The sequence below is a fragment of the Triturus cristatus genome, chromosome 7 (genome assembly GCF_964204655.1).
Source record: "Triturus cristatus chromosome 7, aTriCri1.1, whole genome shotgun sequence".
In the NCBI taxonomy this organism is placed as follows: domain Eukaryota; kingdom Metazoa; phylum Chordata; class Amphibia; order Caudata; family Salamandridae; genus Triturus; species Triturus cristatus.
Window position 1 is genome coordinate 1,096,083,404 of NC_140590.1, and position 27,363 is coordinate 1,096,110,766.

The window sequence follows — 27,363 nt, forward strand, 5'->3', positions numbered from 1 at the left end:
TCACCCTGAGATCCCCACACAAAAGGACATTAAAGTCTCTAGCCACCACAATGTCCACTGATAGTATGTTAGTACCCTGCAATTTTCTTAGTAACAACCCCATAACCTGAATGTGCTTAGATTGTTTGGGTGGTATTGAGCATTGTAAAAATGTAACAATGTCAAATAAGAGTGACCAACGGTGGTACGTTTTATACCCTGAGTAGTAGGAACCCCACTGTTTGTCACCTTCAGCTTTCCCTTTATTGCCAAGGATACAAACTGGATTCAAATTTGAGAGACCCAGGACTGACTGGAGAAGCATGTAGAAATAGAAGTATTTTCCCCGACAGATTTGTATATTACTGCATTCCTGAGAGCTGGGAGAAACACACCCTGGAAGAAGAAGAGCCAGGCTCTTTAGTACACTTCAAACAGCTTTTGGTTCAGGGATATGTGACTGGAAAGTGGCCTGGGAACATCTGAGGGAGGAGCTGGTGTAGATAAAAGAATCATAAAAAGTAACGCTGTGGCTTGGTGTAGCATTGTGATGAACATACCACTCTGGCCGACATCCAGATATGACCCTCTAGTCACTCCAATGGCCTGTGTTGTGCTGCTATTAGATTTGGAGTCACTCCTGATGTGATAGATTGCTTTCTGGTGAAAAAGCAGGATAGATATTGGGGAAGCACTCCTCCAATACTAACTTCAAAGCCTCTAAATCACATTTTGTGTTTGTAAATGGACTATAGGAAGGGGAGCTTGATGCCCCCAAAATTGTCAAATGTCAAACAGTCAGTTGGGCTGTGGAGGAGGGTAGCTCTGTAATACTTCTGCCTGTGATGGAGGATAAGGCCTGCCAGCCTCCCAACTGGGTATTGGGACATCACTAAAGGAATCCAAGACCACTTACCCCTGGAGCTTGGAGCACCCTTCAATGTCTGTTTTGCAAGATCAATGTGCCCAATGAAGATCAGGAGAGTGCTTGGAGGGAGAGTGTTTCAGACGGGATCCTGGCAAGGCGATCACCACAGTGAGAAGTGAGTAAATAGTTGCTGCAATAATTGGGCCGTAGCCCATGTGCAGAGTGAAGTTGGTGACTCCGTATGTCATAAGGGGCCGCTGTGAACATTACTGTCATGCCAATCACGGCTTTAGCCTATGTTCAGAGTGAAGTCAGTGACCCCGTTTGTCAGAGGGCGCTATCATGATGATTACTGTCACGCAGATGGGGCCATAGTCCATGTGCTAAGTGAAGCCAGGGACCCTGTTTGCTATAGTGATTTCCGTGAAAACAAATGTACTGCCATGCTGATCGAGCTGTTGCCAGTGTGTGGATTAAGGTCATTGACACCATACACCGGATGGGGAAACTGCGAAGAACAAGGAACGTTGCCTAGTTGAGCTATTGTCGAGGTGAGAGGGTGCTGTGCTGACATGTGCGGGCTTGAGCTCCAACAGAGGATCAAAAGCCAAGTGACTGTCTCCCCCACCAGGAGGATCAGAGGAACTTACTGCCTCACCGGAGGAAGCACCATGGAAGCCTTTCCTCTGTCCATGCAGAGCTGAGTTCTACTCACCATCAGCATCTGCTGCAGCCCTCTGCAACGTATGATGCAGAAATGCTTCTAAGGACTCCAGTAGAGCAACCCCTGTAGGAGCTTAGAAGACTAATTCGTAAGGCGCCAGAGAACTTTGTTCTGCTACATAGTGCTTTGGGTGCTGGAACATGTTTGACTTTTGGAAGAGTCGGAGTGGGACTCCTGAGACTCTGATTACTATGGGGGCTTCACTTGAATGTCACCTATAGCGAATGGGGAATAGCAACTACCAGTAGTGAGAGGTAAGTGGACTCAAGGACCCATTTTTGAACACTAGAGCCCTAACTTCATGAGACTGTGTGTATTATTTGTGTATGCCATGTTATACTTTGTGATTGTATATAAATGCAAGGATTTGTATGGACAATCATTTATTGCTGCTATTGAACATATTTTGAGTTGTTAGACTGTGTTCACCTGATGCATCTACCTAGCCCCTGAAAAGCCTTGGGCGGCTCGACCTACACTACTATTGACAGACAAGTGCTGAAGGGGTACTAGGCTTAGCTGATCAGGATCAATAGAAACCCGAGCTCCAGGACATCAGGAGTAAAAGGCCTTAACCCATATGGATGGTCCCAGTAGCTCCTGCTTGCCCCCAGCCCTCTGAAAGGTGTTATGACACCCATGTGCCATGTGTTTTCAGAAAATTACTGAAATCATACACAAATCACCCACTCTTCAAGTGGTTGTCAATCTAAGTATTCAGTAACTCACCCTTTCATTCAGCATTTGTGTGAATACATGTATTAATGTGTAAAAGTGCATCCGTGAATATGTGTGGCTGTGCTTGCTTGTGTCTGGGTAGAACATATGACATTACAACGCAAACATTTATAACGCATGCTTTTACAATGCAGTTTTTACATTGCAACTACCATTACATTGCATGTTTTTACAACGCATGCCATACTACGCATTTTTAGAAACTACCTTTACAACGCATTCAATTACAATGTATACCATTACAAAGCATAATACTTTTAGGGTAACAGTAGGGTAAGTGTTGGATAGTGTAGGGGTAAAAAATACTTTTCCCACTCCAGTGAGTGCAATAGTAGGGTAAGTGTTGGATAGTGCAGGGGTAAAAATTACTATTCCCACTCGAGTGCGTGTAACAGTAGGGTAAGTGTTGGATAGTTTAGGGGTAAAAATCACTATTCCCATATACCCCCAAGCCCATACCCACCCTAAAACAAAAACAATCACCATTACTTACCTTATAAAGCGTTGTAATGGCATGCCTGGTATTGGTATGCATTGTAATCGCATGCGTTGTAATGGTATGCAATGTAATGGCATGCGTTGTAGTGACATGCATTGTAATGCCTGCGTTGTAATGGCATGCAATGTAAATGCAGTCATGTTGTAAAGGTAGTGTGTTGTAATGACTGCATTGCAATGGTTGTTTAAAGTCTGTGTGTATTGCTGCAATACGCAGACGAATGGAACATCATGAAAGTAGAAAGACATATGCTACAGTAATGACATCTAGTGAAAGTACTTGCATGGGATGGCATTACAAATCATACGAATGGCCAATGCACAATATTGTACTTTTCCATTTAATAGAGCTAACATTTAGAATTCCAAGATTTCAATGATATCAAAGTCATAATACGGTGTGAGTATTGTCTGGATGAGAATCCTGACTCTTGGAGTCATTCCTTCAATTGACATATATGCACACTGAATCTTTAAGAATGGATAATAAAATATTGATGACTTACAATCAAGGCCTGTATTGATTCCAAAACTGCTATTGTCCTTTCCTTTGCTTTTTCCGGATCCTTAAAGAGAAAGATAAGAGAGTTGACTATCCAGAAAATAAAGAATAAAATTACATTTTTGCAATGCATAGCTATACTTATACATAATATTATAAAGAGGGAAGAGGGAGAGATACCAGGAAAGATAAAAAGTAATCAGATACGTATTTTCTGAGAGAGTTTTGGTGATTTATGCATTTGCCTTTATATGAATACTTCATCCTGATTGGGGTACAAGACATGTTCCAATATGGATTGTGGAGCTGATATCATTGTTTTCTTTGTGAATAATTTATGCGAGTATTTCAATTTCTATTTATATATGTGAATTTAACTTGCATCACTTTATTATAAGCTTCAATATCACTGGGATATTTTTTTTTAGTTCTTTATTCACTAATCAGTGTTGTTTATCTATGAGAAAATGGTACTCTATTTGTTCTACTGTGGTAGTTTAATGTATCATTTAAGCATTTGAAATCAGACATGGCTCCATGTGATTAAGATTCGGTGGAGCTGAAATACTTCATAGGATATAAATGTCTGTACCACCATGGAATTTGTTTTTACACACACACACACGCATTTCACACACAAAAAAACTAAATTACACATCAGTTATAGTTAGTGAAGCTTTTGTTAGGTTGGGTGTACAAACCTAAATTAAGCTACACAAACATTAAAAATTCAATAGTTATACTTGCCTCTTAAATGAATTATTTATGCAATACGTACACACTCAGTCAGTCAGTCGGTCAGTCATTATAACTTTAATTTGACACCGAGGGGCCGATTCCGATCCTGGAAAAAATGTCCCCGTATGAATCGTATCCGGATTTTTTTCCGTACGAATCGTACAAGTGCCGTACAAACTGCCAAGTAAGATTCGTATGGGAAAAAGTCCATACGAATCGCATTGGGAACATTTCCCCACACGTCCTCGGGTCGGAAAATGTGTCCGACATGTCCCCGGACGATTTACCGTACAAATGTGAAAAGTGAAGTCCGAGCGCGCAAGTACGATCCGTCCCGTGCGTCCGATGTTACAACCGTATGGAAAAAACACCGTACGGACCGAACTCCCATAGCAACCATGGAGACATGTGCCCGTATACGTGCTGAACCCCCCCAGCCCCTGTAAGTACGCGCCGAACCCCCCCCAGCCCCCATAAGTACGCGCCAAACCCCCCCAGCCCCCGTAAGTATGCGCTCAACCCCCCCCAGCCCCCGTAAGTACGCGCCGAACCCCCACTCGTGTATGTACACCCCCATACGTACGGACCGTACCCCCACCCGTGTATGTACACCAGTGTACGTACGCCCGTACCCCCACCCGTGTATGTACACCAGTGTACGTATGCACCGTACCCCCACCCGTGTATGTACGGCACAAACCCCCAGTGCACATACACGGGTGGGGGTACGGTGCGTACGTACACTGGTGTACAAACACGGGTGGGGGTTTAGATACTTCACATAATAGTAGTTGATAGTACGGTGGCTACAAACATCTTTATCTTAGGTCCCACTGCATTAGACACAAGGGTTAATAGTCCCCCACTGTGTCGACCAGCAGCAGAGGGTGGTGTAAGGGTGAGGTAGAAGGACTAGCCATCTATATGGATGTCACCAATTTCCCATGTTTCTTGGAAGCATTTGATATCATGCTGTAGTACCAATGCTAGCTAATCAGGGTCAGCTCTTTTCTGATTATAGTCCGCTTTATTCCAGGACATAATTTTTAAGTAGTTTAAATCATTAACTATTTATTGCTATGTTGTTGGTATTATCTGGATCAGATGGTGTTTTTAAGGAATTGTTTAGTCAGTCGCATGCTTCCAGATTTCGTAGTGTTGCAAACCTGTTATAAAGGGGTATTGCAGAATTCATATGGACAAATGAGTGAGTTGAAAAGGCACTTTCACTTGACACAGCACTCCTTTCTAACCGACACATCTTACAATGCACAACCAAATGTTGAAATTAGCATTTACACACCATGTTCATATTACTGTACACCATACTTTTCACTCAAATGTATACTTACACACCACCTTTCAGGTAATATCATTCACGCACTTCCGTACACAGTCTTGTCACCTCACTCGCCACACTACATGAACTATAGCTCACCCCTTCTCCATGCACTACCTACACCCTTGGATATTACCTAAGTTATAGCCTGTGAAGTTATTGGAGAACATAAAACACTTATGACATGAGAAATTATATTTCTAGCCAGAACACAGTGCATGGTAGAGAGGCGAGTAATAGTTAATGTAGTGTGGCAAATAGCTGTAGCTGTACTCTGTATTTATAGTTGCAGAAATTCCGCGAACACGCGGAATTGCTTGTTCGCGATGCTTTTTTCCTGTTCACAGTTGCTGTTTGCGTGCTCGGGGAGAAATATCTCGCGAACACGCATTTTGAGAACGCGAACAAGAAAAAATTTCGCGAAGTCGCGGAAAGCAGAATTTTGGGCAATTTCGCGTTCTCCGCGGAACGCAAAATTACCGAAATTCCGCAAATTCCACGAGCGGAACGGAATTTACCGCCCAGGCCTAGTTGTAATGCAGCCTGCATTGCAAACAGGGAAGTGTGCATGACTGCTTTGGGCGGCTTGAGAGGGCCAACCAAACAGTCATTGCACACTTGAGTGGGCATACCACCCCGCCCTTGACCTGCTCCGTGAGTAGAGCAGCCCCACACACCCTCCTGCCAGCAAAGTAAATATAGCATGAGTACATCAGAAAATCATGTTATGTTTTCTCTTCTTGCACTGCTTGAAAGCAGTGGGGTGACGCTTTTCTGCCACAGGGGAGGACCCGCCACAGGGGGTGGTCACCCACAGGTGCTTGGCCTGGGGCCGATTCGACACCCGGACCTTCTCCACTTCATGTCCCGCCTTCTCCTCACCTGGACATTGGCATCGTTGCGCAATCTGCAGCACTCTCTCCAACAGCCAGCAGGACTCACCCAGCAAGAGCCTCAGCCAGGTGGTATTTCACAAGCCTCGGTATAGCAGTCACCACCAAGTCCACTGGGGAACCTCCCAATGCAGGTGATGCAAGAGGGCCCCATTAGGAGTGAAATTGCAGCGCTCCTGCCACACATTTTTGGTGCAGCTCAGTGGCCTCACCCTCCCCAGCGTCCAGCCAGTGCAACATACTCCGGCCTGTGATGCAGAGAGGCACGGGCCACCATTGGTAATCTCCTCCATGCATCCCAGTGTGGTGGTGGTGCGTGGTATGAGATGCAGACCTCCCTATGTTGGTACGTAGGAGCACCTCTACCAATCACAGCTCAAATAGGCACCAGGCAGTCTTCTCACACAGGTCAGCAATGTGTCTCCGTGAGACCTGGCAGACTTCACCACCAGGTAAGGTTGATTGCCTATGCCTCAATGTCTACCGCCATGGCCCAGCAAATCCACAGCACCTCTGCATCCTACTCCAGGTCCCATGTGCAGGCCCAGCGAGGCCTCCGGACCCCAGAGACTGGCTGGCCTTTCAAGGTTTTAGATGCTATGGTGTTGCAAGGAGTGCGCAATATTAAGTGATGCATCATGTGTTTTCCCCAGCGATGCACCTCTTTCCATGATTGTAGCCCTGCATTTCCTCTTCCTCTGGGACTCTGGCTGGTGATCCTGGCTGCTGGTGGACTTTGGGGGATTGTTGATCTGTGCTGCACTTGGTCCTAGCTGCTGCATTCTGCATTCCATTGTTATTGTTTCCTATTTTTACTTGGAGGTGGACTTATAGGCTATTTTTGCCTTTAGAAGCAAAAAAAAAGTCACATTGGGCTGCCTAACGTGAGTTTTTTTGCCGCTATTGGGCCTTTCGTCAGTTTTCACCCACTAACATCAGAATTTGTATCGCCTTCACACTAGTAATAGTGGCAGTTTTCACCGTGGCTACCTGAAACTATCTCCATTTAGCGACATATTGTAAATACATCACTAACAGGGTGATAGTTTTTGGTGATAGGCCGCGTTAAGAAAACTTCTGCTAACTAGCGTTAGCGTTAGTTAGCGGCTGTTCTTGTACAAATACCCCTGAGTTTTGTGTTTTGGTTTGTGTTTGGTATATTGAAGTAAGCGTATGTAGTTATATAGCTAGCTTAACTGCATATTTAAAACTGCAGGATAACATAAAAACTGTTTTTGTATTATGTGTAAGTCAGGAGTAAAGTAGTTGGTGTGTTGGCTAGAATAAAATTGTAAATATCCTTTTTTTACAGAACAATATCTACATAACTACAAACAGTTAGAATGCCTACAAAAACTTGGAGTGAAAAGCAACACAAGCAACTAGAGGGTCTATGCAGAACCAAGACACAAAAGGGGCAAAATGTAGAATAAGTGGTGAAAGAAAAAAGATCTACTAGTAAGAGAACAAAGACATTTCTTTAAAATGTACGCAGCCATTTGCTAAGATTACAAAATAATGAAAGTAAAAACCAAACTATGATAAAGAATAAGAGTGGAAAAATTGTATGGTGCAAGGACAGGAAATAATGTAACAAAGGTGGACACATCTTAACCAAGAGACAGAATCAGTTTAAGGAAATAAGAACCAGGATGTTTTGTATTGGAATGGTTGTAAATCTACTGAAAAATATGAAGAAGTTCAGTAGAAGGAGAGAGGCACTGAAGCAGAAAGAAAGATTTGAGGGAAAAGTGATAAGGCCTTAGCTTTGAAGAGAAATCTTTATATTTGGATTATAAATAGAATGAAGACTTGTTAAAATTGTGTTGTGTATGAGGAGACAAAACCAGAAGAAAAGATTAGTGAATATAAACAACTTTTGTATAGGTTTTAGTGGGGAATATATACATACTTCTAGCATAGAGCATTTATTTGATGAAGCAAGCTATCTCCAGGATAACACATTAGTTCATGCTATTGATAAAACAGGACAATATTATGAAATGAAGAATGGCACTCCTATAGTGAAAGAGGTGATTGTACCTAGAAATGTAACACAAGTTATTGCAGAAGAGGTACAGGGATCGCACAATTAGACCCCTATATACAAATGGAATTGTAGTACTGTTTGTAGTATTTGACAGCAGTCCATTGATATATTAAGAATATTTCTACTTATCTTTCAAAGGTGAAGTTTCAAACACAAAATAAGTACTTTACAAGTATTGGATCCTTGTAAGGTTATACAGCTTACAAATTTACAGGGACAGTACCTTGCATGTTTATCAAGGAAAGTGTGCCAAAGCACCTTTTATCTTTTCAGGATGATAGCTATACACCACTCAACAATGCAACCTTTTGTTAGGAGGCTGTACTTTGTGAAAACTCCTGCTTTATGTTTAGAAGAATTGAAGAGGGCACTTTTGCATGGTAATGTGGCAGAGGCGAGAAAGGTTTGTGATGATGCCCAGTTTTGTTTCTTTGGTCCAGAACAGGACACTAGGGAAAATGAAGAGTTGATAATAGGAGGAGCTGCAGAACAGGACACAGGTACTACAGTTGATAGTTTTGAAGATGTGATTACAAGATTTAAGACAGTGTGCTCAGAAAAAAACAGAGTATGTTTTTTTATGTTGTCAAAGCACTCACTACAAGATTCAAAGACAGACTATTGTCTTGTATTTAAAAAGTGAAAAAGAAGATAATGATAACTGGCAAAAGTTTGGATAGTGGGGGGAAAGCAGGGAAAGTCAAAGGGTACATAGCACCTCAAGCAGAATGTCAAAGCAAAAACTGCTGTACAAAGACCTGCTTCAGATTTAACAGAACAAGTCCTGCCACTAGCATGAATCAGAGTGATTGCTATGGCCTGGCAAAGTATAGTTGACGTGGGCACAGAAATCAACTATAACAATTTAATAGGTAGAAAGTCCTTTGTACATCAGGCCCATTGTTTTGTTATTTTGCAGAAATAAACGCATGTGCTGGGTTTATTTCTAAAGAACAAAATGCTGGGATTTTGCCAAATGATGGCAGCCATCCAGATTCAGGCTTGCAAAAAGTACTTCCATCACATTAGCAGAAGCAATTTATTTGAAGAGATCTCCAACAACATGTGGCATGAAGGCCACTCCTCTACCAGGGTGGGGGGGTCAGCAACCTGTGCAATCCCAAATCAATCCCTTCTTTTGTTAAAAGTATAAAAAACATACATTTGTGTAAAGGCCATCCATTAATTTTATTATCCCTGTCATGCTTGATTTCTAATCGCTATGATCTGAGGCACCATTTCAAATAAAGTTAGAGACTGTACGTAAATAGAAGTAAATAAAAATCAAACTTACTTTCTCCTCAAGTGCGCAGCCAAGCTCGCTGAGCTTGCACAATAACTGTTGGAGGGTAGGGCCTAACTACAAAAGAGATGAAGAAACAAAGTGGTCAGAAGAATTCTCCAAACATTATATGAAACAGTTTGTTTGTTCAATGACTTTACCTTGCAACATTATTGGTACTTTTTATTCTTCATGTTTTGCAAAACCTTTTTTTTTTTTATTTCAGAAACAGGTACTTAAAGTGTTTTTTGCTTTTGATGAGCACAGATTTTGCTGCCTGCATGTTGGGTTTGCTCCTAGTATTTGACTCCCAAGACCACCATGAATTCCTAATTTGTGTTTGAAATGTGGCTAAAGTAACGCAAATTAGCAGTATAAAGCTACTTTGGGCGACGTTCTGTTAAATTCATTCAAATGGATGGTACATATACATTTACAATTAACCAGCCATGAGTTTTGATGTAAAAACCAATCTACTTACAGTGGTAGACTATGTTTTGAGATAAAAACGTATGCCTCTTAAAGTAAGTGTAAGGTAAGAGAAAAGTTTACTTTTCTCGATACTTTTCAAACTTTGCTTGTGTGCTGGAAAGTACTGCACAACTACAAAGAGGGAAACGTATTAAAGCATGATTTTCTTCTGAAACAATCGCCTTCCAGTACAAAACAAATGCTTCAAGGAACACGCACACTTTTTCACTATGGTGCTGGAAAGATCAAGCACTGTTTTTGCCTTTCCCATTGCCGCAACACTGGTCAGCAGCTTTATGTGCTGCTCTGTATTTTGTCAAAATTGTGTAAGTCTACCTCAAAATGAGGATCTATATCTGAAACTGCCAGAACACTTCTGAACCTTTCTCAAAATTCATGATGTAAGAGAAGATCCTGAATGATTTAGACTGCAGGAAAAGTTTACCATGACCAGAAAATCGAAACAACATCTGATTAATAGGAAGGTGAATTGCCCATAAACCACTTTGTATGCAGTTTTCTCTAAATAATAATACTGAAAGAGCATTTCTGTTCCCACCTATAAACAATTCTGTCAGAGATCTAGAGGCGTCGATCCCTTATTGTCGCATGCATTTCTGTAGAGTTGGGAATTAGATGGGACCCATTCAGATACATCTCTCTGTTCTCTGGTATGATGACCTGTGACCATGAAAAGTAAATCTGCAACGCAAGAATGTTCCTGAGATTTATTCAGCTAAATTTGAGGATTGCAGGGGATTCTGGGTAGAAAAAATGTTGGGGGATTTTTGCAAGCCATACTTCCCTGGACTACCCTTAGTATCTGGTTTTCAGAGATTTCTGGGGTTGGTAGGTTTCCCTAGATGGCAGACAAACTCAGGTGAACCCCTTGCAAAACTAGGTTGCTTTGTAATAGGCTACTTTGATGTCTCCACAATAAGCTTTGGGCCCTTCCCTGCCATGGGCACTTAGCCCACCTACACAAATGAGGTACCATTTGTATTGGGACACTTTTGGGAATGCCGGGTGGGCAGATGTTTGTGGATGCACACTGATCCAGAACTTTCCATACCAGAAATGTGACGAATATGAGATTTTTTTTAGCAAAATTTGAGGTTTGCAGTAGATTCTGGGAAGAAAATGTTGGAAGATCCATACAAGCCATACCTCCCTGGACTCCCTTGGGTATCTAGTTTTCAGAAATTTCTGGGTTTGGTAAGATTCCCTAGATGACCACCAAGCCGTGGAAAAAAATCCAGGTGGCTGTGGCCCCCTTGTAAAACCATGGCGTTTTGTGATAGGTAATTTTGATGTCTCCTTCCCTGCCGTGGAATGACTTTGGGGAATGCGGGGTAGGTGAAAATGTAAGGATGCACGCAGATTTCAGAACGTTCCATCATAGTAATGTGAGGAAAGTGTGTTATTTTTGACATAGTTTGAGGTTTGCAAGGGTTTCAGGGTAACATAATCTAGTGAAAGTCACACAAGTCACCCCATCCTGGATTCGCCTAGGTGTCTAGTTTGCAAAAATGTATAGGTTTGCTAGGTTTCCCCCAGGTGCTGCAGCACCTGGGGGTGCAAAAAGAGGTTCCATTTTAAGTGGAAAAATGTGATGTCTCCATGTTGCTTTTTGGGCTGTTTCCAGCCATGGGCACTAGGTCTATCCACACAAGTGAGGTACCATTTTTATGGAGAGAATGTTGGGAATAAGGGAAGCATGGAAGTTTGTAGATCCATGCAGATTCCAGAACTTTCCATCACAGAAATATGAGGAAAATGTGCTATTTTTGACACATTTTAAGGTTTGCACGGTATTCTGGGTAACAGAACCTGGTGAGAGTCACACAAGTCACCCCATCCTGGATTCCCATGGGTGTCTAGTCTTAAAAAATGTATAGGTTTGAAAGGTTTCCCTAGGTGTCGCGGGTGCAAGAGTACAAAATCCACAGCTAAGCACATTGCAAAAAATGGGTCAGTTTCACTGGAAAAATGTGTTGTGTCCACGTTGTGTTTTGGGGCGTTTCCTGTTGCGGGCCCTAGGCCTACCCACTCAAGTGAGGTATCACTATTATTGAGAGACATTGGGAAATGTTAGGTGTGTGTAAGTTTGTGGATCCATGAAGATTCCAGAACTTTCTATCACAGAAATGTGAGGAAAATGTGTTTTTTTTCACAAAGTTTTAGGTTTGTAAGGAATTTTGGGTAACAGAACCTGCTGAAAGCCACGTACATCACCCCATCAGTTTTTCTCCTGGGTGTCAAATTTTTAAAAATGTAAAGGTTTGCTAGTTTTTTCTAGGTGCTGGCTGAGCTAGGGTTCATAATCCACAGCTAGGCACATTGCAAAAAAGGGTTGGTTTTCAGTGGAAAAATGTGATATGTATATGTTGCATTTTGGGCCGTTTTCTGCCACGGGCTCTAGGCCTACCCACACAAGTGAGGTACCAATTTTATCGGGAGAATGTGTGTAATGTGGGGTGTGTGGAAGTTTGCAGATCCATGCCGATTCCAGAACTTTCTATCACAGAAAACTTTGTTTTTGTTTTTACAAAGTTTGAGATTTGCAAGGGATTCCGGGTAACAGAACCTGGTGAAATTCACACAAGTCACCCCATATTGGATTTCCCTGGGTGGCTAGTTTTCAAAAATATAAAGATTTGCTTGGTTTCCCTAGGTGCTGGCTGAGTTAGGCTTCAAAATCCACAGCTAGGCACATAGCCAAAAAAGAGTTCACTCGAAATATGTGATGTGTCCACGTTGCATTTTGGCTGTTTCCTGCCGCGGGCACCTTGCCTACCCACTCAAGTGAGGTCCCATTTTTATTGAGAGACTTTGGGGAATGTGAGGTGCATGGAATTTTGTGGATCCATGCAGATTTCAGAACTTGCCATCACAGAAATGTGAAGAAAATGTGCTATATTTGACAAAGTTTGAGCTCTGAAAGGGATTCTGGGTATTATATCCTGGTGAGAGCCACAAAAGTCAACCCATCCTGGATTCCTCCTAGTGTCTAGTTTTAAAAAATGTACAGGGTTGATAGGTTTGCCTAGGTGCCGGCAGCTCTAGGGTACACATTTCACAGAAAACAGAGCTTGAGAAATTCTAAAACATTTTGGAATTTCAGTTTTTCTGGCAATTTGTTAAGTGACATATCTTGTTTTCCGTTGCTTAGCTTTTGAAGATGGGATGCTCAATTTGAATCCTAAAACCAGCTCTCAGAAAAAGGAAACAGATTTCACAAAAAGAAATTGTAGAATTCAAAGCCAACCCAAAGTGATGCTGGTACACTGCCTTGGGATGCCACTGGAGCAAGAATTGCTGGGGGCATCAATGTGTTGGTGCTGTCATCAGAATGCCTACCAGAAATGAAGTCCAGCTGGTTCCCACTCTGTGCTAGCAATGAAACAGTTTTCATTTGTGTATGTAGGTGAGATAAGAAATGCAAACTAAGCTCCTGTATATTGTTATCCAGGTTGCATCTTGCTCCTGTATTCTTAAGGTAAACAGGCATTGCTTGTCATTGTCACGTGATCTGCATTTTTGCTAAGTTGCAATAGCCCCCAGAGAACTTGCCTGACGGCCTTTAAGGCAACACACTGGATTCCCTTCCAGGTCATTAATTTCAGCCTGCAGCACATATAGACAAGCAGTGGTGAGGTTTCCAGGGGCCCTAATGAAAGTAAGAAAATGGCACCCCTCATCCCCTGGCTTTGTGGTAAGAATTGAGATGCCCGTGTCATTAATTGTGGTAGCTCAAGCCCATCAAATCTAAAGGCCTTGGTTCAACTGCATAAGCTGCACTATTGATACCTACACAACTGTGGACAAGGATATTCACCACAGCACATCTCTTACTACTTCTCTTATTAAATAACTATTTCACATTACCACTACTTAGTTTTGTAAAGAATGCAAGGCCTGATTCACAAAGTTAAACTTGCACTCTTGTGTAAGTTTAAGTTTGTTTAAAATTCCCAAAACTATATTTTAGTCATACGTTTATGAGTGCGGAGACTCCACATTCGGGGCGGAGAACTCCACACATAAAAAGATAAGACACACATTAATTTTATGTGCTGAGTTCTCTGCCCTGACTGTGGAGCCCCACCACGTGTAAACTTATGAATAAAATGCATTTTTATGAACTTCAAACAAGCGTAAAGTTACACAAGATGTGTAAGTTTACTTTTGTGAATCAGGACCAAGGTATATAGACCCCTACAATCTACATTCTATAAGGTAATGTAAATACATTACATCCAAAGTCAAAATAGGAAGCAAGTGTGGACCAAAAGATGTGAAGAGGAAGCCAGATGGGAAGCAGCAGCGCCCTTGAATAAGGCTCCCAAAGTAAAACAGATGTAAATGGGTCGAAAGAAAACTGTCATTTACATGGTGCTGATGATATATTAAAGAAGAACACACAAGGCATCCTTATGGCATCCATGGTTTCAGCTGTGAGGGAACTGATGTGTGGGAAGGAGGGTGGGAATCTCTAATGTCGGACAGTATGCTTGCATCTATGTCCTGTGCACATGAGATATTCCTCTGCAAAGGGGAACATCATGCAGGCTCAGGAATACAGGATCTAAATCCATGTTTTACCCCCTAACAGTTTGTATACCAAGCACAAATCTGCATATATGTGCCACCTGTGGGGCAGGTGGTGTATAGGTGCAGGGCCTTTGGGTAAATATCTGGGTCAGTGGTGGCAGGTGGGTAGATGGGAGGATGGAGAGCAGGATAGGAGTCATCTTGGGGGAGATTTGTCTGCACTGCCCATCTTGTCCTGCCTTCGAATGGGAGCCTTGTTAGCATCAGGTTTCTGTTTGCAGGGGCGTGGCTTAGGCGCCTTCGGAAATGGCCGCCGTTTACGGGAGCTCTGCGGCGACGTGAGGCAGCGGCATCTTTCCAGGCTTTCTCCGTTTCTCTTGGGATGCGGAAACCGCCTCTAATGCTGTATGAAGTGTTGCTCCATCTAACGCACTTCAACTTTTGGTGAAGGGTGAGCTCAAGGATGTCTTTTGGCTCTATATCGGCTGCAATGTACTAGCGGCCGCCATTTTGTTTCCATTTTTAGCGAGCTCCTCGCGTTTGCTGCCACTTTTACCTCAGGGGACGCTGTTTTAATGGAGGGCCTGCCTTAAAATGTTTTTTTTTACCTCCTTTTTGAACTGTTTTTGTCTGACTTATTATATTGGATTATTTTTCAACCTCGTGGTCACAATTTTTGTCATTTGCTCTCCTCACACTTGCGTCTTCTATATTAGGGAAGTGTCTTATTCGTCATAGCACCAGTCTTCCAGGACTTTATACTGTTGCCACCACGCAGAATTTTTGGAACCGTCAGCAACGTCTCATCCTCTCATGTGTATTTCATAAAGTGGCGTTGTGTACTGGCCTGCCTTTAGTAACTTCATATAGTTATACTGTGCTCTCTAGAACTTCTGCTGAAGATTATTTTTTCTCGATTTAGACCATGGCAGCATCTTGGACTAATCGTAAAGAAGCTTTACAACCTCAGGGTGCATCTTTAGAAGATTTCAATCCCTTTAATCTTCTACAGGAAGGTGCAGAGGTTATCCCCAGTGACTCTGTGGCTATAAAGGGCTCCTCTCCCTCCACGTCTCGATTGGGCTCCAAGCAGGGGTCCAAGATACCAGCTTCAGCTCCCTTTACACCTGGAAAGCGAGGGAAAACAAATCCGCCCTCTCCTACTGACTCCTCATCGCCCCTTTCGTTAGAACTTATTCTTGAAGAGATTCGTGCCCTCAAACCGTATATGGAAGAAACCAACCTACGTTTGCAGAGCTTGGAGGATAATTGGTCTCACACTGAGCAGAGGGTTGATGGTCTGGAAAGGCGTGTTGAGTCTGTTCAGGAGGTCGCTGTTCAAGTTCCCCTTCTCCATAAAGAAGTTGAACATCTTAAGCAACAAGTTGAACAGTTAGAAAACCGTAATAGGCATAATAATCTATGCATTTATGGTCTGGCAGAAGGTCTTGAAGGAACTAACGCAATTTCCTATTTTCAATCCTTTCTTCCAACCCTTCTTTGTCTTCCAGCATCTCCGCCATTAAATATTCAACGTGCGCACCGTTTGGGCCAGAGTCCCCGTTCTTCTTCTTCCTCAACGAAACCCAGAGGTGTAATTCTGTATTTCCTAGAATACACAGATCTACTTAAAGTCTTGCAGGCAGCAAAACAGCGAGGAAGGATTTCTTGGAATGGTTCCAATCTATTTTTTGCTCAAGACTATGCCAAAATAACTGCTGAGCGTCGGAAGAAATTTTTCCAGATGAGACCGGCCCTTCGTAACATGAACGCTCGTTATGGCTTATTTCACCCCTGCCTTTTCAAGGTGACTTATAACAACAGAACAACCAACTATGAAGATCCTGCTGTGCTTCAAAGATTTTTGGACTCTTGTAAAGGAGTCTCTATGGACATTTCTAAATCATAAACATTTCATGACTATTTTTGTTTCAAACGTTCCATGTCTGTTATTTGTTTCCCCACAATTGTGAATTTCTTCTGTCTCAGTCATATTGTAAGTTTTGGTGTTATCGTAATTTTTCCCATTAACTATTACCTTCTTTTTTCCTTTTTACTAGGTCGTGGTTTCTTTGCTCCCTTACTCTCAGTGTTCTCATTTCGCCTGGATGATGTTCTTTCTGTGTGCCTCTCATCCTGCGTTCTCCCGCCCGGTGTTTGGCCTTTCCTATGTGGCTCCACCTACCCCAGAATTTTCGTTCTTTTGTGGTATGTTTTTCTAGTATTGTACTGTTTTATCGATTGCTAATTTTGTTTTGTCTGTCTTGTTTTTTCTTGTTATCCTCACTTCTTCCTTCTTTCTCTCCCCACTTTTCGGTTTCATCTCAATCTCCAAATTTTCTTTATGCTTCTTTTTTCTATCATCTTCTCTCTCTCCCTCATTATTCTCTCTATTCTATGATTTTATATCTCTCTCACTGTTATTTCTCTACAATCCAGCTTTCTTCTTCATATTTTATTGAATATTTCACACTGTTTTTGCTTTTAAACATGGCGCATTTTTTAAAGAAATGTTGTGATTAATTTTCTATAAGATTTAAATGTTGTTAAATATTATAACTTGGAATGTTAAAGGTTTGGGTTCTCCTATCAAACGTCAGCGAGTTCTGTCACATGTTGCAAACCTAAAAGGAGACATTGCTTTACTACAGGAAATTCATATACCAGTTACTGAAGTAGCTAAGTTAAGATGGAATTGGGTAGGCCATGTTTTTGCATCACCAGGTTCAGGTAAACGCAATGGCGTTGCTATTCTCTGTCATAAACGTTTGGATGTCCAGCTCATACGACAGGATAACGATTCTGAGGGTAGATGGGTTGTTATTTCCTTATTGATTAATAAGATTCCCATTACAATTTTTAATATTTATGCTCCCACTACTCAAGATAAGCTGTTTTGGCCCCAAATCCTTTCCCTTTTAATGCAATGCAATGATGAATATTTGGTTTTCGGTAGTGACTGTAATATGATCATAGACCCCTTTATTGACAGGAATTCCAATTCCAGATTCGTCCCTTCCCTCATGCATTCTCAATTTACTTCCACTATCTCTCAAAGGTCTCTTGTGGACTCATGGAGGCTCTGTCACCCCACATTACAGGAATACACTTATTATTCAACTGCTCATTCTTCGCAATCCCGATTAGATTACCTTTTTATTTCCAAAGCTCTACTTCAGCATATTGCTCACTCAGACATCGGATCTATTCTAATTTCTGCTCATGCCCCAGCTTCCTTAAGCTTAGATCTACTTCCTCCCGTTAAAGGCACTAGATGCTGGAGATTTAATAATTCCCTTTTATTAGACCCTAAGTTCACACCGGACTTTCTTGATTTTGCTACCTTATTTTTAGTAGAAAATGAATCTCCTCAGGTGTCTCCTCAACTTGTCTGGGACTCCTTTAAAGCTGCCTCTAGGGACTTTATTATCTCCTTTGTTGCTCAAAAGCGGCGTGCAGCCTCTCATTCATCCCTGTCACTTAACTTGCAAATTAAAAAACTAGAACATCTTTATTATCTAACAAAAAGCCAATCTACCTTAGAGGAGCTTATTAACGCCAAACTTTCTTTTAATAAAATTTCTACTAATTCTGCGAATTTATGTTTACTTAAATCCAGCGCTAAATTCTATAGTGCACAAAATAAATCTGGCAACCTTCTTGCTAAATATCTCAAAGTCAAAAAAGAACGTACTAGAATTGAGTCTATTTTATCCTCCTCTAATATTACTCTCCACAAAGACGAGGACATTCTTTTAGAATTCTCCAATTTTTACAAATCATTATCTGATGACTCACCTATGGTCCAGTGCCAGGATACCCTTGGGGTGACAGTCGCGCTCAACAAGAATCTAATACATACATACATACATACACATATACTCCTGAATCTCAACCCCCTTTATCTGTCATTGATCGATATTTAGCTTCTATTACCCCGCCTCCCCCTTTGGATGTAGATTTCTCTTCTCTAGAAAGTGATATATCCACTAAAGACATTATCAAAGCTATTCAATCACTTAAAAAAGGGAAAGCTCCCGGACCTGATGGTTTTACTATAGAATTTTATACTCATTTTTCTAACTTACTTGTTCCCAAATTGCATAAACTATTCTTGTTTTTTATATCTTCCCAGAGGTCTGAGGGTTCATTTCAGGAGGCTTTGATTTGTCTCCTCCCTAAAGAGAATAAGGACCATACTTTATGCAAAAATTACAGGCCTTTTTCCTTAATCAATCTGGATTATAAGATTTTTGCGAAGATTCTTGCGCTCCGTCTAAACAATATTTTACCACAATTAATAGGTAGAGAACAATGTGGATTCATTAAGGGTCGTCACCTCTCTGATAACACTCGTCTCTTTTTCAACGTACACAGTAAATCCCACTGCCATGGTTTCTCATTAGCAGCTGTTGCTTTGGATGCTGAAAAAGCTTTTGACAGGGTCAATTGGCAGTTTATTTTTTCAACACTTTCTTGGTTTGGTTTTGGCCCTAAATTCCGTTCCTATATTTCACTTCTTTACTCTTTTCCAAGGTCATTTATTTTAGCTAATGGCCTTGTTTCCTCTTCATTCCCACTTCTCAGAGGTGTTAGGCAAGGATGTCCCCTTTCTCCTCTTTTATTTATTTTGGCTTTAGTACCTTTCTTATCCAAAATCCGAACTAACAAAAATATTACTTTTTTTTTTTATGGCGATAAGCATCTAAAACTCTGGGCATATGCCGATGACATACTTTTATTTATTTCTAATCCTCAGACCTCTCTACCGGCTTTTCTTTCAGAGGTCTCTACTTTTTCTTCAGTTTCAGGATACAAACTCAATGTAGACAAATGTGAAATTCTACCGTTAAATAAATATTGTTTTCATGCTGATTTTGTGTCTTCTTCTTTTCACTGGAGCCCTACTAAGATTAAATATTTAGGCCTATGGTTTACTCATTCTATTAAAGATACTGTATCACTCAATCTTAAGAACCTCCAGTCAACTTTATTTAATTCTACATCCCAATGGCATCCTTTATTTTTATCTTGGTGGGGTAGGCTAGATTCTGTAAAAATGATGTTGGTTCCTATAATTTTATTTTGCGTCATAACATACTTCCTTCTTTCTTAAGAACTCCTCTTCATTACTATCACAGAATGCGACGGACTCATTATCTTTACCTTTGTGGGTAGACATTGAATCTTATCTCATTCACCCTCTTTCTTTTGAGGAATTTTTCTCCATATCCAATACCCCTCCAAAATTTTCTCTCCCTATTCTTAAACATTCTCGCAAAATTCTTCACCCTCTTATGCTGGATGGTCTAGATGACCGAGATCGCTTTCTACAATCCCCAATTTGGTATAATAACCACATTAAGTTTAAAAATAGGACTCTTTTTTGGAAAGATTGGTTCAATCTTGGTCTTAAGTGGACTCATCAACTCTTTCTAGGTGATACTTGTATCCCTTTTCAACAATGCAAATGCGATATTCACTTCCCTCTTCTTATCATTCTAAATATACATTATTAACCCTAGCTGCTCAAAGTTCTTATGATAAGCTTATGGCTTCTTCCACGCAGATTAACCCTTCTTCTGTACAAATTTCGTTTTTGAAATTATCCACTTCAGCTTCTCAAATGTATAATAAATTGAGAACCATTGGTCACAATCGTGATAAGTCCATTGTAGAATTCAGCTGGGAGTCTGACTTAGGCACATCCTTCTCCGTGTCAGTGTGGGATAAAATTTGGATCAAAATAAGGAAGTCTTCTAGGGCAGCAACTATTACTCAAACGTTATTCTTCATATATAATAGACTTTTAATCACTCCGGCCAAATTGCATCAGATTAACCCTCTCATTCCCTCTACCTGCTGGTCCTGTCCAGCTCCTGTTGCAGATCTTAAACATATGTTATTTACATGTCCAGTTATACACCAGTTTTGGTTTACAGTATGGCGTCAAATTAACAACATTTATCACACGCATATCCTTTTTTCTTTTTCTCATATTTTTCTAGGTAGTGTTGCGGAAGTTTGGTCCTCTTCCACTTCCCTTAATACCCTTATCATTGACTTGCTTCTTGCTGTTGCCTTTCAACAAATTACTAAATCATGGAAAAATGCTTCAAATGTCTCTTTTCAAGCCTGGTGGTATGGTGTTTGTTATAATCACAGATTGGATAGAGCTTATGTTCACCCGATTACTCTTGCCATTAAGCGTGACTTGTTATGGTTACCTGTGACTAATTTTCTAAATATGTCTGCTCAATCAATACCGTCCCATATTCCAAGTATAGAAGAAGTTTCCAAACCTCCTTAGAGTATTGTTAATTAACTATTATTACAGTCTGTTCTTATTATCAATATAGGATTGGATTTGTAGCAGTGAGTTGAATATTTTATATAAGTTATATTTGTATATTATTTTAGTTGTATCAATATAAGATATGTTTATTTCCTGCTTTTACCTCCCTTCCTGCCTATTTTCTTTTCTTTGTTGTCTACAACATATTTTCCATTTTCCTATTATTATATAATGTATTGTATTACTGATGTATCCTAAGCTCCTACCCAATAACATTTTCTTTAAACTCAAAAAAAAAGGTTTCTGTTTGCAGCACTCAGCTGTTCCTGCAGACTGGGGAGGGTGGCATAGGCACAGCATGCAGGGAGTAGATAGTCTTGTGTCAGGCTTGGGCTCTGCCACTGCACGAGTCACATGTTAGGGAAGACATTGTTCATCCCTGGGCTTTGGCAGTACCTGGGAATGTTGCTGAAGGGGATGGAGGATTTGGTGCAGGGGATATATGAGGGAAAGGAGCATGCGTGTTGATTTATCAAAATGCTAGGGATAGCAGAAGTGACATCACATCCCCTTTGCTCTTAATGAAATCACAGGAAGTGACATTATATGACCCTTGACCCTGATTATTTCCAGGAAGACATGTCATGTGATACTAACATCACAACACGTGACCTCGTGGAAGTGCCATTATAATTGGATTATTAGTTTAACAGAATAACGATAAATGTCTATTTTAGATACCACCTATATTTATGATGCTGATGGCTTGATCTATCTTTGAAAGTTCTGGGGCATGATACTAGCCCTAACTTAGAGCGAGCGAGGAAAGTGAATAATGCAGTCCGTTTCTAGCAGGCTTCTCCCTCTTAGAACATTTTGAAAAGAATAGGTAAAACCACGCTTTTTTAAAAACAATTTCCACATAAGTTTGCTAAAATGCCATAGGTGCAGAAAGGGCCCATACAAAATATTCAAAGTCTTTCATTGTGGGCAAATCCCAAATATAGTATGGGTGCCCCCTATAAGTAAAAAATGACCTCCATTGTGCCCAGGCCAGCATTTTGTCATAGATGCCCCATATTCAATGACTACCCCCTTATATAAAAAATAACATAAAATATGCCAGTGCTAAAATTAAGTAATGTATGCCGTCCAAATACCATAGATAACCCTTATGTAAAAAAAGTCCTCAGTATGTCAGAACCAGCTTTTGTCACCCTTCCATATGTCAGGTTGTCCACCATTATGCCAAATGTCCCCTCAGTGTGCTAGTACCAGCATTATGCAACTGGTGTACATATGCCAAGCATTTCCTCAAGTATGCTAGTACTTTTCAATGGATGCCCTCTGTGCCATGAATCATTTCTAGTACCAGCAAATTTTCCATTCGTGCCCTTTATACCAAGAATTACCCCCACAGTGTGCCAGTGGAAGTATTTTGTCAAGGGTGTCTGCCACGCTACGAATTGCTGCAAGTGTGCTAGGAACAGTATTTTGCCTTGTCTTCCACACTCATTCGCACGTTCATACCCATTCTCTCACTTACACTCATTCATCCTCACGCACCCTCTCTTACACTCCTTTACCCTCATTTTTATTTATGGTCACTCACTTGTATTACATTTTAATCTCACTCTTTCTCTCTCACTCATACAGTCAGGGGCAGGTATATGATCTTTTGTGTCAGGATTGTGACACAAATATAGAACAAATTGTTGGGGAGGATGTATTATCCAACAGAATCCTGGATTTGTGATGGGTAATATCCCAAAGTAACACAATGTTACGCTTCTTTGCATTATTTTGCATCAAGAGGGCATTGAAATAGGTTTGACACAAACCCTTATCTATAAACAGACAGGAACTTGCACCAAACACGTATTCCTCCTTGAGGCAGTTTTAAGAAGGAGAAATATTTTATATGTGCTACACTGTACAGCATACATACAAAGTGTGACAAGCCTTAAAGCATAGTTTTGTACTGGAAGGGTCACCTTTCAGTATAAAACCTATGTTTCAGAGAACACACACCCATGCATTTTGGTGCAAGGGTGTGTGTGTTGGAGAGTAAAAAGGCACCATATCTCAATAGATAGGGCACAATTTTTCTCTCACCCTTTGACGCAAGGCATCGAGAAACTCTGGTGCAGAGTTGCCTTTTGTCAAAGAATAGTAAATCTGGCCATCAGTTTCACCTAATCAATGATTTTCACTCATATTTACTCACACTCACATGCTTACACATCCACACGCACTTACACATACACACGCACTCTCACACAAACTATCTCCCTTAAGAATACTCTCACTCGCAAGCACTCACACAACATACATTTAAAACCATTTTGCACTTCCCACAGCTACCACCAAAGGTCCAGAGTGTGCACCATTTTTTATTAAACTAATAGTAAATAATAGAATATTATTAACTATTAATGGACAGAAATAAGGAATGTAGGAATTCTTGCCACTGACTTTGTCACGTCTGAGGCCAGGGATCACAAAGACAGTGCCAGGAGTTGCAAGTGGCAAGCCAGGAGTTGCAGTTGCTACCCATGGTGACCCCTAAATGACATCTATTGAGAGGAGGCAGGAGGGAGCATGACTAGTTCCCGTACTATTGCAGTAGATGTGTGGACTTATTTGTTGCTATTGCTAGCAGACAGACACCTGCCACGTCTCTCTTCTCCAGGTGCCTCCTGTCTTATTTTAAACTCACCCTGAGTTTGCAAATCGAGGATTACTAGGTCCCGTATTGGTGGCACCAGTAATTTCCCAGTCCAAACTACTAGAATACTCATACGGCCCAGAGCAGTATAGCACCCCCCTCCCAAAGGATATTCCTCCAGTGCACCTGTCGTGAAGGCCAATCAGGTACTTATCCCCGCACCCATCCCCAAACACTTGCAGGAATACTTCAGGTTGTCAAAAAAGTAATAAATATTTAATTTCCAAAAATGTAGGTCAACAGTTTAAAAGTAGAAGAATGTTTTTTCAAATAAAATTTTAATTAAAATTTCATACCAATAAACTGAGACATTCATTGATTTTACCGAGGAGGTCACCGACAACAGGTATATCCAGACCACCAATTAATTGAGAAGACACATCTAGAATAACAGAGAGGGAAAACACATAATTAGCGCAATCACAAACAGAAATCCGTTTTACAAATAACAATGAAGAATGTGTTTCCTTCTGTGGTTTCCTCTTTCTCACCTGTAATTACCACATGTCTTATTCGAGGTGCCAAAATGACTGCAATGTTTCATGAGTGAGAATGTGTTTTACATTTGGGGCCCTGTGTTGAAGTGCTGTGTATTCTTCATAAGTGGCGGCTCTGTGGGGTGCTGTACATGGGTCTGGTTGTTCTATGTGTCTGGGGCCTGAAGATGTGTCTGCCCACCTTGCATGTAATGCTTCTAAAGGGTGACCAATGCATGAAAGGTTTTAGGAACATTTTAGGGCAGAGATTACGAAAGGGGGGGGGGGGGTAACAAATGTATTTGGCACCGTCATTCCATGTAAAATGTTTTTAATGTAAAGGAGGCTTGAAATTATAATCTGCGTTTCACTAAATTTGCTGTTTATTATGCAGCCCACACCATTGGATGATTTTGAAATAATCAAAAATGGAGCATTACAATGATTAATATACTTAGATGGGGCAACTCACAATTGCGTAAAAAGACATAATGTACTATGGGAGAATACATTAGGAAAAATATCAACCTTGCCATTTCGTCTTACTCAGGGCTCTTTGGGCGATTGGATTTGTGCTTGAGGAGACGGGCTAGAAAGGCGCCACCTGCTGGGGCTGCTTTGCTGGAGTGATTAATGATGGAGGTGAGGAGAAGGAGGAGGAGCCGTGGCAAAAACGTGTCCCAAAGTTCTCCAATAGGAGAGCGACAGTGCCCAGTTACCATTGAAGGACATGCCTCAAGGAAGGTCAATAAAATGCCTATAGTAGTGATTGCATGCCTTGGCACCCCAAACTAAACGAGGTGTGTAATGCGTCCCACCCTAGATAGCACATGCTACATAGGCTAAACACTATTGTTGCTAGTGGCAAACCCAGGAATCGGAGTTTTCATGGTTCTGTTACCTTGTGCTTGACGCTGATATATTGGCATTGCTCTTAAATTCAGGCCGCCTAACATACTTTAACCACTCCTAAGGAAGTTGTAACGAAAATGCTTTCTGTTTGTTACTCTGACGACCCGTCAGCAACTATTTTAAGGCTGTCGAAAGAAAAAGCAATTGCAATCTATCTACGTGTTTTTATTATGGCAGCAATCACATTTGTTTGTTGTGTGTTTTATCAGTCAATTGCAGCTCCTGCTTAATGACGTACCTGGTTGCACGTTCTACAATATAATCCTCCTTTTTTTCTTCTAATATTTAACTTTCCATTCAAGGCAAACCTATTGTTACTAATTTGCATATTCACTTGTATACCATTACATGTTCCATCAGGCCCCATATGTGTCCTCTCCAGCACTTTAACCATCTGTAAAGGTACCTCGAAAAAGTCTTCCTATCGGCTCAACCAGTACCTCATGTTTGGCCTCCATGAGAACCTAGGATGTAGCTACCGAGATACCTCCTCCACAGCAAACCCTCTGAGCTTTCCACTGTCTTTCATTTCAAACCTGTTAGCTGGCCTCAGACATAGTTTTGGTGACTTCCAGGAATAGACTGCCAACCTGCCTCATGATTTTTATTTGCTTGGGCTTGTGGGAAGCTATCTTGCTTACATTGTTGCTTATTTCTTAAATGAAGCGTATTGTATGTTTTCTTGGCGACTCTTGATTACAATCGGTTTGCTGGAAAGTCCTGAAGCAATCAATGTATCTCTGGATCATAAAAAGTCTAATCGTTTTAGCGTGTGCTTGGCAAACGCCTAAAAGAGTGATTGAGAAGGAATGATTCCAGAGTGGATTTCGAAACTAGATTTAGAATACTGTCACCAAATTGTTAAAAAAAATCACTTGAGAATGTTCAGCAAACGTATAAAGAGAGGGTTAAATAACAATGCACTTTCACAATCCCCACCCTAACTCTCACCCTCCTGCCACACTCCCCTATCAGTTATGATAACGTAAAGTCCAGAGGGTATGGAACATTAAACACGAGAACTCCAACATGTAAAGAAACATATAAGAGAAGAAACTAACGAGCTTCCTATTTACTTTTAAAAATAAAGCCATCAAGCAAACATGGTATGTCTGTATGTGTTTGTTGGGAAAAATAAAGAAAGAAGGGTCGGATTTATTGATCATTATAAATAAGAATATAAGAAGCAGTGGCTTATTATGAAACGAAGGAGAAGTAAAAGTAAATCTTGGATGACTCGATGTAATCATTACACTGTAATTACTGGAATAACCACCCTTGTGAGGGAGTTGAAAGCCGTTGCCACAACACGGGACACCAGTTCCTCACAAAGTATAATTTTAAGGTGAAAAGCGCCCGTGTCAGCACAAGTTGCTTCAACGCTCTTGCAGCACTAATACTCTGTGTGTCACAGAAGTGACAGCTAGGAGCTGGAGGCTATAAGGAAAGTAATGTGTCAAAAAACAACTAAGAAAAAGCGTGTGTCATTGGGTTAAACAGGAGGACCTGCTGGCCTTCCGGAAACGGAGCATTTCTCTCAGCAGGGGCCTCTGCACTAAGAAGTGACAGACAACCTGGTTTCCGCCCCACAGCAGAGGTATAATAGCCGCCCCAACAAAAGGTGCCTCAAATAGTGTCCGTAAAGAGTGTGATGCGAGCCGAAGGCTTCAAATGAGGAGAGTGAAGTAGTATTATGGTCCTTCTTGAAATACTCGGTGAACTTCCAACAATGAGTCAGTTCTGAGCTGAAGTTGGACCTCTGCAGTTGGTATTCAGTTATAGTGGTGTATAGACTGCTCCAAGCAGACATTGTATATATTATTCTAACTGTGGGGCTCTCGATGACCCCCGCTTTCACAGATATTATTGAGTCCTGGAGGTGTGCTTAAGAATTTTATAGAAGTTATTTTTTTTAAATACAGTTCCATTCAAAACCACATTCTCTCACCCCACTCCCTGAGCATAGAATGGACACTCACCAAGGGGGCAGCTGACTGCCACCAACAGAAAAGCGAGAGCGATCTTCATGGCTGAGAGATGGCTGGGTATCGAGATGCGATCTGGAGTACACAAGGTTCAATCTCAAGGTGTCTCTCTCAGCCCAGAGCTCCTCTCTTTATACTGGAAGCGACCAGTCAGTCTCCTCCCAGCAGGTCTGATGTCAGGTCACGTGACAATTGAACCAGTTTGATTCTTGGCCGTGGGATCAATCAATGTTGACTCAACAGGTGCCACCTTCCTTCTCATGTTCCATCCAAAGGGAGGAGCTAAAAACTCTAATTGTCAGGTCTCTGTTTTTTGTTCTAAAGAACAGGA

The 27,363-nt window shown here is 41.2% G+C and overlaps 1 protein-coding gene across 1 annotated transcript in view; it reads right to left on the bottom strand.

Moving 5' to 3' along the window:
* Window positions 1-27,158, bottom strand: part of LOC146811151 (uncharacterized) — a 240,504-nt gene extending 213,346 nt beyond the window's left edge. Inside the window, exons 1-4 of the mRNA XM_085618216.1 lie at window positions 27,027-27,158; window positions 23,956-24,041; window positions 9,624-9,689; window positions 3,314-3,373 (exon numbers count right to left, since the gene is read on the bottom strand). Coding sequence (XP_085474342.1) covers window positions 3,314-3,373; window positions 9,624-9,689; window positions 23,956-24,041; window positions 27,027-27,075 — 261 coding nt within the window. The 5' untranslated portion in view covers window positions 27,076-27,158. The remainder of the gene's footprint in view (window positions 1-3,313; window positions 3,374-9,623; window positions 9,690-23,955; window positions 24,042-27,026) is intronic.
* Between the last annotated feature and the right edge of the window lie 205 nt (window positions 27,159-27,363).